Source organism: Diadema antillarum, unplaced genomic scaffold (genome assembly GCF_040938485.1).
Source record: "Diadema antillarum isolate AM-2024a unplaced genomic scaffold, OU_Dant_1.0 scf00000208, whole genome shotgun sequence".
In the NCBI taxonomy this organism is placed as follows: Eukaryota; Metazoa; Echinodermata; class Echinoidea; order Diadematoida; family Diadematidae; genus Diadema; species Diadema antillarum.
In genome coordinates this window covers 1,756,937-1,775,820 of record NW_027271097.1, presented here as the reverse complement: position 1 = coordinate 1,775,820, position 18,884 = coordinate 1,756,937, and the positions used below count along the sequence as shown (strand labels likewise).

The following is an 18,884-nucleotide window of genomic DNA, read 5'->3' as shown; positions in this document are numbered from 1 at the left end:
ACCAGTCTCTTTTATGAAGGAAGAACTTACAAATGTAGGCCTACCTGTTCACGTCAAGTTTTTCAATCATCAGCAATGATGAATCTGCGAAGGGTAGTGAGGGGTCATGGTTGGTGTATCAGTGACAAAAAGAATGCCTTTATAAATGTGATGACCTACTTTATGAACGAACAAGTTTAAGAAATATCGTTCTTGTCACGTAATAGCTAGTCACATAGCCTAGAAATTGTTTTGCGAAAACATATTAAAACTGACATCCATTATTTGCTTGAATCATCTACTCACACTACTGTCTATTTTTCATGAAAGTCGCCTGCTACCATTCTGTTTGTACGGCTTTTCTTTTTCCATTGTCACTATAATCTGAACACTTCAAAGAAGGAATTGAATGCCCCGGCATGGTTATCATCACTGTGGCATCATGATCATCATCATTGACATGCATCCACTTGGAATTAAAAATGGATGACTAATGAGAGCGGACATCATTCAGCACTGCTGATCGTGCGAGCGAGAGGAGGCGCCTCATCACATAAAGTGCACACGTGTTGTAATGAAATAAGCTCACATACGTAGCCAGCGCGCAGCTAGGCATCAAAGATGTAGTGTAGCATCTTTGCTAGTGAAGTGTAGTCAGCTAGCATGCTCCAGACGAATCGCATCGCGCAGCTCATCAACGTCCATCCCCAATCCAAGGCGCCCCGGGTTTTAACCTATTGGTGGCATTGGTGTGTGTGTCAGGGAAACATTACTGGTATTTCGTGAAATTCAAGCCCAACTTTCACTTACCACGCCCAGTGAGACCCTAATATTCTCCTTATATTCGACGTAATGGAATTATGATTAAATACTCGCAGTAATCATTAATAATTTGAACGTGAACAAGTTCAGTAGCCGGACAACATTCTGAGCTTCTTCTGGCATACTGTACGAATGAAGGCCTGGCACCGAGACCGCCCGCACTCCCAGAAAGAGGAATCTACTACCCTGTACCGGTAGGGCGGTAGTATTTCGGCTTCACGATGGCCGGCTGGTCAGCGTCAATTCCTGTCTTCTGCGTCATCAACTGTTTCACTATTTTACTAGAAATTGGTAAGATTTTTTTTTCTTTAAATAGAAAACGGCGAATTAGCAATCATCGGTCATTTCTAGGTAGGCCTGCCATCAAGCTTGGTGATTGGCAAGGCAAATCAAATTGGTGAACAAACTAACCCGTTAGGTCTAGATCTAGCTGTGCATAATTTCCATAAAATTAGAATATGAATATTTTACATTTTTCTTCATAGGAATGGAGAAACAGCCTATCGCTTGGCAAGATGATGAAATTGTGTTATTAGTCCAAGCTCCTCTCATGTTTGGCGTGTATATACACTGTTCAGAGAAAAGGCCCCATAAAATAGCACATAGGCCTAAAGGAATCCGAAAATTGTCCAGGTTGATCTTTACTTTGTGCTACTGCATGCATGTTTTAATCAATTACATCAATTATGTTAGTGTGTGTGTGCTTGTGTGTGCTCTTTTCATGAGCAGGTCGTGGATTCCTATTCAAAAACACTCCTTATCATCTTTTATCCACAAATATTTGAATTGACAGCTTTAGTGTGTGCCTCGGACAGCAAATCACAAGTAGTTCAGTCTGAGGTGGATCCCGACTTCCTTGGTCCAGGAAAGGATCCAAGATCAGGACCTAAAGTAGCAACACAAGAACCTTCAATAGAGCCTCCTGTAATCAATGGATCAAGGGAATTCTTCCATTTGCCTGAACAGCCACTGCAGCTAATAAGACCAGATGACTCACATGAGAAACTTGTCCTGGTTAAAGAAAATGTCCAGGTACTGAAATTGTCCCATAACTTGCAGATCTGGACATGGATTTCTCCACTTTACAGTGTTGTAGTGGTTCTAGTTTTCCCACTTTAGTTCTATTCGAATAAGGATTTTCATCTCCTTTTGGGACATACATTGAAATTTCATCAGTGTTTTTCTTTAGAATTTAGACAATTATTTTGATGTCTATAAACCCAATCAGTGGTTACTTGTGAATGATTGTTTTATCTCACTACTCAAGTGGATTCCACTTGAACTAATTGTTGTCATGATGAGGTATCAGGTTTGGGATTTTGTGTGTAGAAGAGTTATAAACCCCTAAACTACATGAATTGCATCTAATGTGTAGGCCATCAAGAATAGATTGATAAACATGAATTTAACCGTGCATTGGTGCCAAGGACTTTCATCTACATCTTGCATTTTGAAGCTCAAGTGTTTTTGTTGAATACAAAACAAATTCTGCTTTCATCATTGCGGTTTTCAATTTTGACCATATCATAATAATGATTAATGGGTGTCTGTAGAGTGAAAATTATATTGCTCTTACATTTAATGAAAAAGATCCACCCCTTTTTCTTTTTGATTTTTTTTCCTTCATCTGTTTATGCTCAAATCTGTTTTGTTTAGTATTTTGTGGTGTTAATTGTTCTTTTTCTTCAGTATTTGCTCAAAATGAACCAGTCTGTGGCAGTGGTTGCTGTTGTTGGCAAGTACCACTCTGGCAAATCCTTCTTGCTGAACCAGTTGATGGGCAAGAAGAAGAGTGTGGGGTTCAGGGTGGGCCCTTCCCTCAGGCCTGAGACCATGGGTGTTTGGATGTGGGGAAAGGTAAGCGTACAATGTATATCCAGGGAATAATTTTCCTAGTATTGCATCGCTATTTGCTATGCATTTTTACACCACTCCTACATAAACCAACTTTTGGATAGCAATTTCCTTCCATAGAAGCGTACAGGATATCACTTAGAATATTTTTCATCAAATGAAATCGCTAATGAAATATAAGTCGGAAAATTATTCCCTGACATCTCATATTCATAATATCTTCCCTCAATAATGATATAATGTGCAACATATAATTCTTTTTGTGGTCACCAGTGTTACCCACTTGTGCTCTCGCAGACTTATTGTAGAGAAATCTGGCAAAATCACATCTGCCAATATTCTCTGTACATGATTATGGGACAAGACGGAAACAATAACATACTAGTGCAGTTTTGGCAAGTACGGTGTAACCAAAAGGATACTCAGTGCTTGATATTTGTACTTAATGACAGCATTTGATCTACCCTACTAGCCTGCGCAAATGACACTTGGCTCTGGGGAGGAGGTTGCGGTTATCTTCTTGGATACTGAAGGTACGAATTTGGATGATAAGCTGAGAGCATCATCTTGATAACGTCATCAAGTTCATTTAGTCAGGATATCGTTTCATGAAAGTTGTCAGTCTTTGACAATCACCATGGTAACAGTCAGTGACCAGAGAATCTCAGCCAATCAAAACCAAGGATTTTGCTGAAATTGTCAGAGACTGCCAACTTGTCAGCGCTGACTAAATTGATGAAACACCCCCCAGATTTATAACAATTCAAAAGCAACTTTTTATGTTGTAAACCAGAATGTTCCTAAGGCAAGCATTGAGTTTTAATTCACCCAATAATGGTCGAGAAAAGTTGTGTATTTTTTTTTCTCTTCAGCAATATCAGCTCAAGATGTTTAAATGAAAAGCCGCAAGAGGAAAAAGCATTATTAGTACTGGTAATACCCAAGTTTAAAACTGCTACTGGTTGCATTACTCTTCTCCTTCTTGAAAAAAAAAGGAGAAAAAATGATTTGCTGGCATCGAAAAAAATGCTGAAAAACATTAAAATACTTGCTTGTTTGCCTTATGACATGTTTAAATGGTTGGTACGGGTATGCAGAGTGCTTGTTCCAGAAAACAATTATTCTTTTAAACCCATTTTTCAGTCTCTTCCCTTAACAAAACAAACAAGATCTATGTTTTTCATTGATTAAAGTCCAGTTGCTATTTCACATAATATGCCGTCCCCAGACCTCTTGTGCAATGTTTTTACCTTTATAATTGCTAACAGATTATCTATCATTAAAAAATCAGTAACAACCTGATATATACTTCCAATTTTTGTTTCAGGATTTGCAGCCAACAATGTTTCTGAGACATACGATGCCAAGGTGTTTGCTGTCTCCGCCCTCCTCAGCTCCTACCTGATTTACAACTCGGTCAAGATCATAGATCAAGCAGATTTGGACTACCTGGAGCTTCTGTCCCGCAGGACACAGGTAAGCAAGATTTGTCTGACTGCCAGCCAGTAGTGTTGCTGAAGATGTAGAACATCAATGGAAGAAGTCAAACCTGTCTGTAGCGGCCACTCAAGGGAGACAAAAAAATGGCAATTACAGACAGGTTCTTTAACATGCTTTTTCTCTTGGAGGTAATTATTTTTAGTGATTGTATATAGCAGGTAGTCGCTAAGACAGGTTTGACTGTAGTTGATTTGCTTTCAAAGTTGTGTGTATGTTGATGGGACCATTTAATCCCAAGATCTATGGTTATATTCATATTTGACTGTTATCTTCTGTCATGGATATTCCTCCAGACAGTTTTGATGGCATTTTATCCTAAGATTTATACATTAACTCCTATTTATCGCATCATGAATATTTTGTATTTGTCTATAGTTAACAGGGTATCCATTTGGTTTCCAATTGTGAAAAACTCAATGGCACACTCAATGATTGTTACCCACAATTTAATGATGGAGGTAAGAAATTAATGTGTGTCTGCCATTGCAATTTCATCTCTTGCCTAACACAGACATGTTAATGGGTGAGTTTGCCATTATTGTACATTGTGTTGATTGTTAGTCCTGACATATGATCTCTTGATTCTTCTGTGTCAGGAGGTGTTAGCGTATGTTGTTCTCACCAAATAAATCTAAGTATGGGGGGCACGACTTCTTATGACATTTTTAGTAGTAGTAGTAACAGTAGTCACAAGTATTTTGCTGATGTTATAGTGATAGTAAAAAGTATGACTAATGAATGTGATTATGATGCTCATTTACCAGAATAATTGTTATCTTGTACAAATGTATAAATCTGATGATGTCATATTTTGCAATGATACTTCTAAAACCTGCATTGATTCTGGTTATCTATTGTTTAAATAAATTCTTCTGTGACAAGGCCTATGATGCTTCTTATATCAAGGAGTTACTTATCAAACATTTTTTTCCTTCTCTGCAGCTATTTGCCCTTAGATCTCAACTCTCGAGGGCCAAGTGGGCCCAAGACTTCAATCATGACCTCTTGACCTTTCCACCTCTATTGTGGGTGAGTCTGACTGACCAATATCTCTCACTGAATATCTAAATTTCTGTATTGTAATTTTTTTGGTTTTTGGTTTTTATTTGTTTTTATTTTATCGATATATTGTGTTCAATGAATTACATGATACATCCAGAAGGCAATAATTATAAAGTTTATCCACCAGCCCGAAATGCAGCTAAGTAGGTACAGAATGATTTCGTCGCACTGAGTCACATTGTGATACTATGCAAGCTAGAGAAATAGATCAGTAAAGAAAAAGTATGCCATTTTGCACATTTCAAACTTTTGTGTAGCTCTCTAGTGTGTGAAGTCTGAAAACATTGAAGAAACCGCTTGCAGTATCTTAACCCGTTGAGGATGGTTTGATTTTGCGACAAAACGCATTTCCCTTAGACACCTGCCCTAGTATATTTGGGACTAATCAATGGGTTAAATAAAAGAGGCATCTACTTGATGAGAGCAGGATTGCTGGTGAAAAAAAGAAAAAATATGATTGTACTCATATACAAATTTGAACAGTTGATGTGATCCCATCATCTTATTGATTGTGGCATTTACACTGACACTATTGTTGATCGTGTTGAAATTCTAAATATATTTTTCATGGGTAAACATTCACTGTCAGGTAGTCCAAGATTTTGTCCAGTCCCTGGATGCTGACGATGCAGCGTCGGATCCAGCCCGCTGGCTGCGTCACATGATGCAGTCCATGGCCTGGGAGGGCGCCGATCATCGCATTAGCCTGCTGGACGTCTTCCAGCGTGTAGACTGCAAGACTCTCTTCTTCCCAGCCACCACCAAGGACCTGCTGCAGGATCTGTCAAAGGCAAGCACTGGACTAGACCAATGTTAAACTCAGGTCTTGAGCGTGATTTCCATTGAAGTGCGATTAGGGATCAACAAACACACACCTTGTGATATTGTCTCTTGGACCTGTTTCACATGTAAATCTTGTTAAGAGTTCACTACCTCACTTTGTCATTTATTGTGTGTTTGAAATACACAAATGTCTTCTCTGTCATATATTTTCACATTCTTCTGTTCAACATGAATTGGTTGTTTGTTTTGTTTGTTTTTTGGGTTTTTTAGGGGAATGTTCGAAGAGAGCATTAAAGATCCCTCACCCTCTCTTTAGTATTGATATATATGTGCACTTACATGTCCAAGATGCTTTTCAGTGTAATGTCATGCATCACATAGTATAAATTCGAAATTATGGGGAATATTTTAAGCTCAGTTATGATGGCCCTCTCAAAAAAAAAAAAATGATACAGGCAACAAAAAATATAAGTAGTTCTGCTTAATTGCATATTTGTTCTTCAAAATTTTACAGACTGAACATTATCGTTATCTCCCAAATATGCCACGACATGATTTTAATTAATTTCCCCTCCACAAAATCAAACACAGAGAATTCTCTTGTCATCCTGTTTTATTCATGAAAAAAAAAATCATCTATTTCATAGGCAAAGGAAGAAGACTTGACTGAAGACTACAGACGAGAGAGGACTGAGCTGATAGAAGAGCTGAAATCTGGCTTGGTGCCAAAAGAGAAGAATGGTGACAGATGTCTTTCAGTTCTGCAGTTTTTCTTCAATGCTTTCCTTGAAGATGACACTTATCACCCAGTATCCTCCTGTACCTTACTCTAAATCTTATGCACCCATCTCTGAAAACATGTGTACCTAATTCATTTGGAAATTCAGTATTACACCCAAGAATGTGCCTGCACTAATACAGGTTAGAAAGTTCATGCCATAAATCATAAAATCTGTAGACTGGAGGGTAGTGGAGTCACCATTGTCATGTGGTGGAAACAAGATTGACGTCCAGAAGAGAAACAAGCAGAAATGGGGGATGGGGGGTTTTGATATCCTAACTTTATCCCTTCCTCTTGGGTACTAATGCTTTGCTAACATATATTTGTGGTATATTTTCGTACATGTCCGTTTACTGTGTTTCCATAGGGAAACCAATTCGTGGTCCAGAAATGGCATCCTTGCTGGACGTTCTTGTGACTGCTGCCAATGAGGGCTCCCTTTCACAGGTGATGTATCATTTCAACAGACTAGTTCACTAGCATATATGCAAACTTCTTGATCCTCTATAACAATCCAAAGGACATAGTCCTAACAACCAAAAGTATATGTTTCAAAAGAGGCCTACTTGCTTACCATGTATTACAGTACTCTCCGCATAATCGGGTATTGCTTAAACGGGTACTCCGTTTAATTGGGTAGTGAATTCAAAATCAGTTCCAATGCACATAAAAATTACCTGATAATCGGGTTGCCTGTCTGCATAAACGGGTAAATAATTGTCTTCTAATCTTATTTCTACCCACATTTTATTGCAGATATAACACTTTAAGAAATCATGAATGTCAAATTTTCCACGGCTAATCGCATTCTCTGCTTAATTTGCAAAGAAGACTCATCATTCGGGGAGTGATTAAACATGAAAATACATGTACAAGTACCGACTTGACACACAGAAACGAACATTACACATGTAACTGGCACTCACAATTGCATAGACAGACAGGAGTTGAACACACTTGCGCTCATCCCATGCTCCACAGCGACATTCGCAATGCGATAAGTTTGCAACAAGAATCAGGCCATGCACCAGCTCCTAATTCTCCGGTCACTTCTCGAAAAGTAACCCGACGTTCTACGTGACTAGTGCACGCAGAGAGACGTGTTCATTACGGAAAACGACTGCATGTTAGCGAAGAGCCTACAGTCAAATGATAAAGTTTTCTGAAGACATATTTGTCCATAAAATGAGTGTAAATTATTGTTCATGACTGAGCAAGTGTAAGTTATATATAATGTGCCGTGCAGGCATACAGTGTAGGTGTTTGGTGCAGTGTAAAATGCATTTACACACACATTGTGTGTGTCTATTGTGAGTGAGACATGTTCTTCTGTTAATTGGGTACTTCACTTAATCGGGTAAGAAACACTCTGCTCGAGCCTACCCGATTATGCGGAGAGTACTGTACTAAGGGATAGAGATAATAGTGATTTCTTTAAGGGTCCTAACACTGAACAGCAGAAGCAACGAGAGAGGCGATGACTCATCAGACAAACAGCAAGAATTAACACCCTGTGAATTTTTCATTGCTTGTAAAAACTGCTGTTAGAAAAGACATTCAGCCTCACATTGTGTGACTTCATTTTTATAAAAAAAGAAGAAAAAGAGTAAAAGGTATAGAAACATATGACAGGCTCAAGCCAATTTGACCACACAAACCTGAAAGCATAATAAGATTACATGGGTTTTTTATATCCAAGGTTATCAGTAATATGGGACATCACTGGCATTGCACTGTCATGTGTCTGGACTATTAAAGATCTAGACAATAAAAAATGGTTTTCGTTTGATTAATCGCCGGAAAGAGAATATCACTGTTGAAACTTTCAAGTATTCATTTATGTAAAAATTACTGGGCCATGAAGATTACTTTCAACATTTTCCATCAACTTCCTTTATGGTGCTTCCACAAGTTTACAGTGTTTCAATTTTCATCTATGCTATTAAGGAAACCACTTCTAATCTCGATCTTTGCAGATACCCAGTCGATGGTCATCCTTCATCCAGAATCTTGAGCAGTCATCAGTGGAGGACTGCTTGAAGTTCTATGATGCAGACATGAGTGTGTTGCACGGTCTCCATGACAACGGCCCCATCAATGAAGCTGAACTTGAAGTAGGAATTGTCCCAGAGGGACTGTCCCTAATTTCTTTGTCAGGGGAGGTGGGTGGGGTAGAGTGGGAGTGCAGAGGAGATAGAGGTGCCTCTTTTGTTGCCTTCATCAAATTGTACAATAGACATAATTCTAGCTGAGCCTTGAGAGTAGTGGTCGAGTGTGCTAATATCAGTTTTTATCTATGTCTTCTGTTGTCAATTTCTAAAAGAAAAACAGTTTGTTTGAGCAGAAACATCAATAAAAAAACCTTATGGTTTTTACTTTTGGAATATACTCTTAGTTAGCTATGGAGTAAATAAGCGTAGTAAACCATATCTGAAATCTACTCCTGATGTGAATGTATTGTAGGCCAGATCAGGCACGTTCACATTGAAATTAAACGAAAGTCATAAGTAGAATAGTCATCACTTCACATAACACACAAGCAAGAATGTTTGATAAAGGACACATGTTATGCAATAGGTGGGAACATTCTGTTTTGCTGCTCTGTGTTGTGTTATGTGAGTGTGTACATGCTTTAGTGAAGATGAAAGCAGATAGATTAATTGTGCAGTAACCACACAAAAATTGGAGCTTTGATTTTGTAAGCATTTATAAAGAGAAATGGATTTCTCTGCTTCACAGGCATGGCATGATCTTGCCTTTAACAAGACAATCAAACTCCTTCAACAAGTCCTGTTTGGGTAAGCTCATCCAGATGTTCTTTTTAGTGACTAATTAGGGAATCCAGAGTCTTTTAAAGGTTGAACAATATTGTGGATGTGTTAGCAATTAATCATTTTCATAGATTTTGAATTTAGAATGTCACCAGACAGGGTTGTGAGCTCAGAGTTCTAGAGAACATTCCAATACTGGGTTTGAATTCCAGAGCAATTTGATTTATTCATAAGGAGAACTTAACTGTCACCATATGTAGATATGTCCTGATTCCAATTTCTATGAAATAACATGAATCTCAGAGGGGTAATTTGTATGCAGATTAACAGTTTTCATTTTCATGATTTCAATAATTACCCTAAAATATTCTATGCAATTCAGACTGAAGATCTCCACCAAATCGTGTCTATTTTGTCGGCAAAGCATATCAAGTGTCAATTTCCTTTCATGGAATAAAACAAGGTGAAGTGAAGAAACTGTAATGATAGAATATCATACCATTGCTGTCTGGTAATGTATCACTACTACATGTCTCCAGGTTAAATGACATCTTGGAAGGTGCATCCCGGTCACTAACCCAGCAGCTGGTTGTGACCTTTGAGAGAACAAAGGATCTCAATGACAAGAAGGTCAGATTAGCCTGCAGTGAGGTACAACACAGGGTGGAGGTGAGGCCTTCTTACACTTACTGGTATCTGAGTTCCTTGGCTGACGTTTGTGGGATATTTTTCATTCCCTATCCATAGACACTTTGGAAAGAGATTATACTTACACTCTCTGTGCCCTGGCGGATAGGATAAGAGAGAGGGAGATGACAAGTAAACATTGAAAACTGAGTGTTCACAGGGGCATTGCAAACAAAAAGGAGTTTACTTCTATGGTATTGTGCAAAACTTTTTCACTGTCCTGAGCCTGGCTCATTTTCCTCATACAGCCCTGTTTTTAAGGTCAAAGATGAGATATGCAAACCTATACCAGTACTTCTGCTGCGTCTCCTTGTTTTAAAATGATTGTAGATTTGAAATTGCTTCCAACATATTCTCTTGGAATTTCTTATTTAACCCTCTGTGTCCCACATTTATTTCTTTTCCATAGTTACATGTGCGCAATTTGTGCACATCTGACTCGCTGATACAGAAAAAAAGGTTGAAATACATGTATCTGCTTTTCTATCCAGGTATACAATGTTTTTTGTTTTTTGTTTTTTGTTTTTTGTTTGTTTGTTTTTTGCCTTGCTTTACAAGGCTCCATAAAATCTGGTACCGTTTGTTCATGATGTATACACAGTTTGTGTAAGCCTCAAACTTTCTTTCTTACCTGCTGTAGTTGGAAGGCGAGGCACGTTTGTCAGGGCTTGACTTTCCAATGAGGAGCAAAGATTTTGAACGTCTCTTTGTGACCATCAGGAGCCAATGTTCTTCCTCCTTTGAGGACCAGCTGAGAAAGTTTACCACGAGCCAGTACTTCAGGCAGCACCTCGGCAAACTCCAGGTAGACCAGCTTGATTACTGCTTGAAGAGTTTTGTTAGAGAGTTGACATTGTGTATACTGCTCATAGCTCAGGTTACTTGATGATCTTCCATGATGTTTATGAATTTTGATTGCCAAGAACAATCAATAGATTGTATATCTGTCATGAAATTCTGCACCAGAGAGTTCCTAAACATGGAATAATTTTCTTGTAAGGTGAATGACGCTGGTTACCTTAAAAAAAAAAAAAGAATAATTTTAAGTTGAAATGTATCTTAATGATACATGGATGCACGCATTCTTAACCAGTTGAACATAGTGTCCTGGATCTGACTGTCAGTGAATTATGATACATTATTCTTTTCATCACTGTTGCAAGAGTTTAGACTCTCACATTTTCATGTTGTATTTACTTTGTCTAACCAAAGTGTTGGCAAAGTTTTTGAGGTATTATTGAATGAATAAAATGATTGCTGGGCAAGTTACTATGCAGCAGGGCATGGGTATGCAAAGGGCCCAGTACAGAACTATTCTTCAGGGTAACGTTGCTGTACTAGATAACAGATGATTTCAGGAGGCAAGATAGATTCCTGTACTGTCAATCAAATTTCTGCATTACAAAAGAGTGTACTTACTCTTATTTGTATCTTTATCGATACATTTTTTGTCAGAGAAAATTACTATCATACCAGCACTGATTACATGTATCGTGTCATGATGATAGGAAGTTGTCACGTGAGAATGAGAAGGGCATTAATTTGCCTTGAACATTATGGCTCTGGTGACAACTTAACACCCTTATATTTCTCACATGACAAAGTAAGCACTATCACAGAAATGAATGTAGACCAGCCCTGCAGTGAAACATCAATCATTGTCTTGTATAGAACAGTCTCCAGAAGCTGGGAGATTCCTTCACGCTGAAGAACCAACGTGAGCTGGAAAATATCCTCCTGTCTGCAAGGCAGGAAGCACTGGGTGAGACTGTGTCTGTTTGACTTTAACCCTTTCCATGTCAGGGGCATTGGACAGTGTGTACAAGGCTATGAGGGTTTTCTCTGCCAATCAGTACTCAAAGCACGCAAAGAGTTAATGCTGCACTATATCTGTTATTATGGAATATGGAAATATGATATGTTTAAATAAAGTTGCAGAATGCTGTTAAAATGATTTTTTTTAGATACATTATCTGTAGTCTGCCTGTACATGTTTGGCTTGCTCTAATTAATACTGGTAGTCTCCATAGTATTTCAGTAAACATCAGCATTGGTGCTGTAGCAGCGAAGTGGGCATTACATGGCTAAAATTATTGAAAACAGACAATAAACATTTTTTCTTATATGTTTTATGTCTCACAACTATTCCTCAAGTACTTCTAACTGTAGAAGTTGTTATATTTTACAATGCACCTGCAATACAGAACTGTACCAACAGATGACAGGTAACTCTGGTGCGGAGCCAAGAACTGAGAAGGAATTGAACAGGCAAAGCATGATGGGAAGGGAGAAGTGCCATGAGCATTTCCTGCTGAAGGCGGCTCTAGCATCTGATGAACCCAGCCACAAGCTGCATACCAGTGCACTAGAGGTAGTAATTTATACTCCATGATATGTTTTGTGGGGTTTTTATTTCGCAAGTCGATGCCCCTTTTCATCTCACAACAGATGAAAGCACTAGCTCCAATCGCGACATGAATACAATGTGCGCTCACACACTCTCCAGTTCATTCACTGTACTCCAAGACGGCAAATTTAAACGCTTGCGGAATTGTCCAAAAGTCCTGATTCACACACACACACACAAAATAATAAATTCGCTACAAACATGCCATGTACAGTTTCTAATCAGATTTCAAAACTACATGTTTAAGCTTTCCTTCACGTGTATAGTCATATCACTACCATGTGTTTTTTCTTCTTTTTTTGTGCGGGGATAATGTAAAGGTAACTGAAGATGTTTAATAGAATGTGATAGTTCCAAAATTTCAATGAATGAGGTATTCATGCCATTTGTTTATGTCAACTTGTGTTGTCTTTGGTAAATGAGCATGCAGTTAAGTGGGGCTTGGCTCTTTTGATATAATGAAAAAAAAAAAGAAGTGCCATTGCTAGGGCTGGGATGATGATGTTTTGATATGATGTGACATTGCCATGTTTTGCTTGAGGGTTTACTGTTTGAACTCTTTTATGCTCTGTGATCATAGGCAGATATGAAGGAGGCAGATGAGAAAAACAGGATTGAGAATGAAAATATCCTCAAGGCTACGTGTCAAAAAAAGGTAAGGACACTTTCAACTCCTCTCAGTGTCTTTGCAAGCTATCAATCCACCTCTGATTTGGCATTACGATTATGTAGTTGAGGTCAGTAAGTGGGATGTTTTTTGTACAATCTTTATCCATGAGTTAAAGTGTAAATTGTCATCACTTTCAATACAGATTATAATATCATTTAGTCAGATGATGTTGTAAACAATATTTGGTTTAGACCAAGTGGAAATTAAAACTTATTCACACATGTGAGTATGAAATAATTATTAAATTCAATGCCTATCCATCTAAGCACATCGAGATAACTGCTATCATTTTATTATACAGTGCACTCCCGTTATCGCGAACATGGTTATAACAAAATTCCGGTTACTACGCTGTAAAAATTCAGAGAGCAACATTATCCGTTCTATGTATTTTTATTGTTTATTTGTTCAGTTATAACAAAATTTTGATATAACGAAGGGAAACTGCCGGTCCCGAGGACTTTGTTATAACAGGAGTCCACTGTAATTACTTTTGTAATCATTATTTGTGTTAGCAATGATTACTAGTGGTGTACATCAGTCATAGTTACTATTAACTGACATTGCTGTTCTTCATGTAACACCTTACTGAAAATGTAATGGTTCAAGTGCAGATCATTGTTTTCTATTTATTGTTAGTATGATTGTGCATACATCAGTGGAAATGATTTTCTGCTGTTCTAAGAGAAGGAAAATATTTAAGTTGCTCTGCTCAAACTTTTCATTTATTGCCAACCTTTTTCTTTCTTTTCCTTTTTTTCTTTAGATTTTAGAAGTCATGACCACAGCAACAGACAGAACTAGCAGTGCTGTCATGAGCCTTCCTCTTAATGAAACAGATCTAAATGAAAGGTAATTGGCTTCTTTACCACCGATGTCTCAAAACAAACTAAAGGATTCATAAGATAAATCTAAAGGATGAAAGATCGAGACATGAAGATTTTTCAGTATTAAAGTTCGCGATGTGGTGCAGTCAGATGTGAGTATGCAAACGCTCTTGTGTTTGCTGTGTTAGTGAGAAATCAGTGATTCTTGCAGTTCTTCCTCGCGCCGACAGTCATATGCATTGTATGCAAACATCACTTATTTACATGCAATTTCTATGTTTTTAGTAGCTGTGCATCTTCCCCATGATCTGTTTTATATAAGATCTTGGAAAAGAAGCAAGATGGTATAAAGTACAAAGAATGAGAGTGGAAGTAGAGATATTAGCTCTCATTGAATTCCTGTCAATTTGTAATAATTCAAGATGCAGATGGCATAACAAAATTAATGTTGATATAATGTTCAAGGCCTTTGATTTCACTGATTGTGAGGAGCTGTTTTTATTTTCTACGAGCAATTTTCCTTACTCTAGAAATCATTCACTTTGTTTTCTTTCATACAGACTATTTAGAGAAGTAGATCGTGCAAAGTCTTCGTACAAGGAATACCTGGTAAGTTTAGAATGGAAAAGAGGGTGATGTGGTATGGCTTACAGCCTGCTTTCTGTTGCCATTGATTTGCTTTTGTTTTCCAAGTGTATACATGTCTGTAGAATCTTTTAAATAGGTGCTACTTTATGTGGGATTTTTTAGCCTTCGTTTCTAATGAGATGATGCAGTACATTTACATACCAGTGTATCCTTGAAATATAATTCAAAATAGATTTCACTGGAGTGGAATCACCCAAAATCAAAATTGTTGTTTAAATCATTGATCAAAGTCTTATGCACATTGAGTTATCAGTTGAATGTTGAGGTCTTAATCACTTTCACATAAAAATAGGAATTAACCATGTGATTAAAGGGGCTTTACAATACTGGTTGAGGTGGGAATTCATGTTTTTTGCATTCCTAAGTGAGATAATGAGAAACCTCTTATGAAATATGAAAGAGCATGTAATTTTTAGGAAGGATTCAACGTTTATTTGATGAAAATTGGTTTTCAAATGGCTGAGATATCCAAAAAAGTGATAATAGTAAAAGACTACAGGCAACGCCTTTTATTAGGATCTCTTTGTTTCACCTTGTTTTTGGATATCTCAGCCATTTCAAAACCGGTTTTCATCAAATAAACTTTTCATACCCCTTAGAATTGCATGCTCTTTGACATCTCATAGAGTGGTTTCTGAATATCTCGCAAAACATTAAAAGCTAAATCCTCACCTCGACCAGAACTGTACACACCCTTTAATGTCTGCGTATTATAGTCAATGAAACGCTCTGTTTCCATGTTGATGCACATATGATCAGATATTCAGTTTTAACCTTGTTTGCAGCTTGACTTTATCAGCAGCCCAGCATTCCACTCAGGCGTCATGGAACTGGAACGGAGACTGCAGGGTCTCTGTGCCCAGAGGAGACAGGAGAATGTGGAGGCATACTCCAGAGAGGTGATAACACCATCCATCAGTTTGATTCAAATTGGGATTAAAGGGGCTGTACAGTACTGGTTGAGGTGGGAATTCATGTTTTGAACATTCCTAAGTGAGATGATGAGAAACCTCTCATGAAATATGAAAGAGCATGTAATTTTAAGAAGGATTTAATGTTTATTTGATGAGAATTGGTTTTTAAATAGCTGAGATATCAAAAAAGTGACAATAATAAAAGGCGACAGGCCACGCCTTTTATTAGGATCTCTTTGTTTCACCTTGTTTTTGGATATCTCAGCCATTTCAAAACCGATTTTCATCAAATAAACTTTTGATACCCCTTAGAATTGCATGCTCTTTGACATCTCATAGAGTGGTTTCTGAATATCTCGCAAGACGTTTAAAGCTAAATTCTCACCTCAACCAGAACTGAACACACCCTTTAACATCCCTCCAAGATCAACTCTCTGTCATTGTACTGATATGATTGTGTATGGCAACATGCTTTTTACCTTATAGAAATGTTGTCTGCAACTCTATAAGAAGGGAAACACATAAACACAAATTTAGAATAGTGAATGTTTTCCAAGACCAACAGAACAATTTTCACAGTAGTTCTTATCCAGCATGTGCTGCCAGAAAGAGAGATTACATAATCAACTATTTCATGTACTGTTAACATGATGAAATACTTCCAGAATGTTCATGAGTGTCTGGCCAATCTCACACAAGTCCCCCTTGTGTTGGTGAAACACACCTTGTAGGCATAACTCCTGGATGAAAAGTTGAACATGACATACTTTGAAGATTTGACTTATATGTATAATTGACTTCATTTTAAACTGCACAACAAAATATAGAGTTGTGTATATCCATGTACTATAAGTTATTCAAGATATGTGTCTGTTGTGCAAAACAGTAACAAATGAAAGAAAATCCAATGTATTCTAATGTCTTTGGAGTTGTATTAGCAATTCTTATCTTTAAGCTTAAAAAAAAAATGATAGGAATTCATGTACAGAGGAATTGTACAAATATCTTATTAAAAGTGCGTCCCATTTAACCAAAAAAAAAAAGTATCATCTTCATTGGATAGTACATATGATATACCTCAGAAATGTTACTGTGATATTGACCTCTTATAACATAATGTTATTGTCCATGTTCATCAGAGTCTCCATTGAAAAATGGTGGGTGTATTCCTACTTTATTCCCTGATTTATCTGCTCTGTCTCCGTTTGTCTGATTTCACATTTCATTTTCTGTCTGTACATATATTGTCTGCATCATTTCTCCTATTCTTGTCACTGTCTATGACATGTCAGGTTGAGGCTCCATTACAGACAGCCAAGCGGGTTGCCCTCCTGTCAGTTGATAATTACGACACAGTCTTCAGCGTTACTAGATTTGTAAGTTGATTTTTTTTGGGGGGGGGAGGGGGTCCTACTCATATTTAGATCTAGACTGCTCCATTAAGGTGGTCTTGGAAGAATGATTGCACACAAAGAAAAGAAAATAAACCTTTCATCAAGCCATTTTGAATCCCTTCTGAAAAAGAAATGAAAAATGAATTACTGCCAGATTCTAGTGAAGTTTTCCTAGCCTATTTGTTCTGAAAATTCTGTAGAAATTGATCCCCATCATTCTGCTCTTTGTAGTAGACACAGTGACAAATATGCTTGAGCAAATGCGGAACTTTCCGAGCAATGTAAACATGTAGTAGTATGTACTGATAACAAGATAGTTAGAGACTCTATGAATCATTTGAAGCAATGTTACAGTCTCTTGCTTCTTGAATTCACTTTCTGCCCGTTTGTATGTCCAGTTGACCTTACAATAATTGCAGCCTTTGACAATATTTTTCATACATGTGCATCATGCTAAGAATTATAATGGGTAAATATACACACTCACACAGGAGGATCCATTATACAAACACGCGAGGTCACGTGTGTACCAAAATACAAACTCTAGGAAGACATATATATTATATCTGCAAAAATATAGATTTAGACACTTTGACATCTTTTCCTAGGTGTTATGTCATATCACACAGCATATAAATCAATATCTAACATTATATGCAAGACCTCAAACAGAGCAATAATCTTTTTGGCTATCGGAAGATTTGTAATGCTGTTAGCTTTTAAAAACCAATATCAAACAATAGGAAGGAAGAACAGAATGCACTTTTCAAAACTGATATATTAATATATATATATATGCCTCTCTGTTCTTGCCCGTGCCCTAGATACGTCAGGTCTGCCTTTTGAACCTAAACGAGGGCAAGCCCAAGCATTGGTCCAGTGACCTCAAAGCCAGGATCATTGACCTCTTCATCCAGTCGGACACTGACCTCCAGAGGGTCATAAGGTCACGGGAGGGCCTCTGGTCCTCTCTCCTTGGTTTCTTCCAGTGGATTATGAGCCTCTTCAGATAATTTCTTCTTTCACATTGGATGGATTTTGAAATACAGATACACAACAAGAAAGAGTGAATATTTCAAAATAAAAGTTCTATGTAAATCTTAGATAAATTTGTGGTTGCCATGGATACTATCTTAATTGGAAGTAATTAGCAAAAGTGAACTTACATTCATCACAAAATGTCCATCCCTGAGATTAGCAAACATCAATCTATGCTCATCACGAAATGTGCATCCCAAAAAAGGGTTTGCATAGCACTTGAAATTTAAACAAATTATTCAGTGGAATATTGATGACTTAAGCTGCATTGTGTTTCAATGCAATCTTACCTGAAATTGCAACTTGGTTAACAGCAAATATTATGAAGTTTCTGTTCTATCCAGCTTGTTTGATTTCTGAAATTCACCATTCTGTTTTCTGAACACAAAGAAAAATGAGGGAATCAAGAAATACCTTGTTCGTTGATTCTAAGAATAGAAACAGCAACAACTAATTACTACTTGTTTGTGAGTAGTGGTGACCTTCCACTCATTGTGCCATGCAAATGTATTTGCTTTGATTTGTCTGTAAGTGTACTCAATAGTTATTGAATGTTTATGAAGCACACAATCTACTGGCTTAATCATGGCTGCCCATATTTTGATAACCAACTGACTAATTTCTACTCTGATTAAGTTTTGTGATGATCTGAAAGCTTAATACAAATTGTATGTAATATGACAGAAGGTGCCCAGTCTCAGTATCTACAGTGAGAAACGATGCATCAGCATTATGAAGTTTGTACTT

At 37.5% G+C, this 18,884-nt stretch overlaps 1 protein-coding gene across 1 annotated transcript; it reads left to right on the top strand.

The window, feature by feature from the left end:
- The first annotated feature begins 1,022 nt into the window (after positions 1 to 1,022).
- Positions 1,023 to 18,112, top strand: LOC139724238 (uncharacterized). The gene is made up of 21 exons (XM_071635382.1): positions 1,023 to 1,092; positions 1,595 to 1,833; positions 2,491 to 2,658; positions 3,128 to 3,188; positions 3,983 to 4,131; positions 5,098 to 5,184; positions 5,807 to 6,007; positions 6,648 to 6,741; positions 7,149 to 7,228; positions 8,758 to 8,895; positions 9,521 to 9,579; positions 10,092 to 10,221; positions 10,880 to 11,044; positions 11,911 to 12,001; positions 12,444 to 12,610; positions 13,227 to 13,301; positions 14,083 to 14,168; positions 14,704 to 14,752; positions 15,577 to 15,690; positions 16,998 to 17,081; positions 17,924 to 18,112. The coding sequence occupies exons 1-21, from the start codon at positions 1,023 to 1,025 to the stop codon at positions 18,110 to 18,112; spliced, it is 2,496 nt and encodes an 831-aa protein (XP_071491483.1).
- The last annotated feature ends 772 nt before the right edge of the window (positions 18,113 to 18,884 follow it).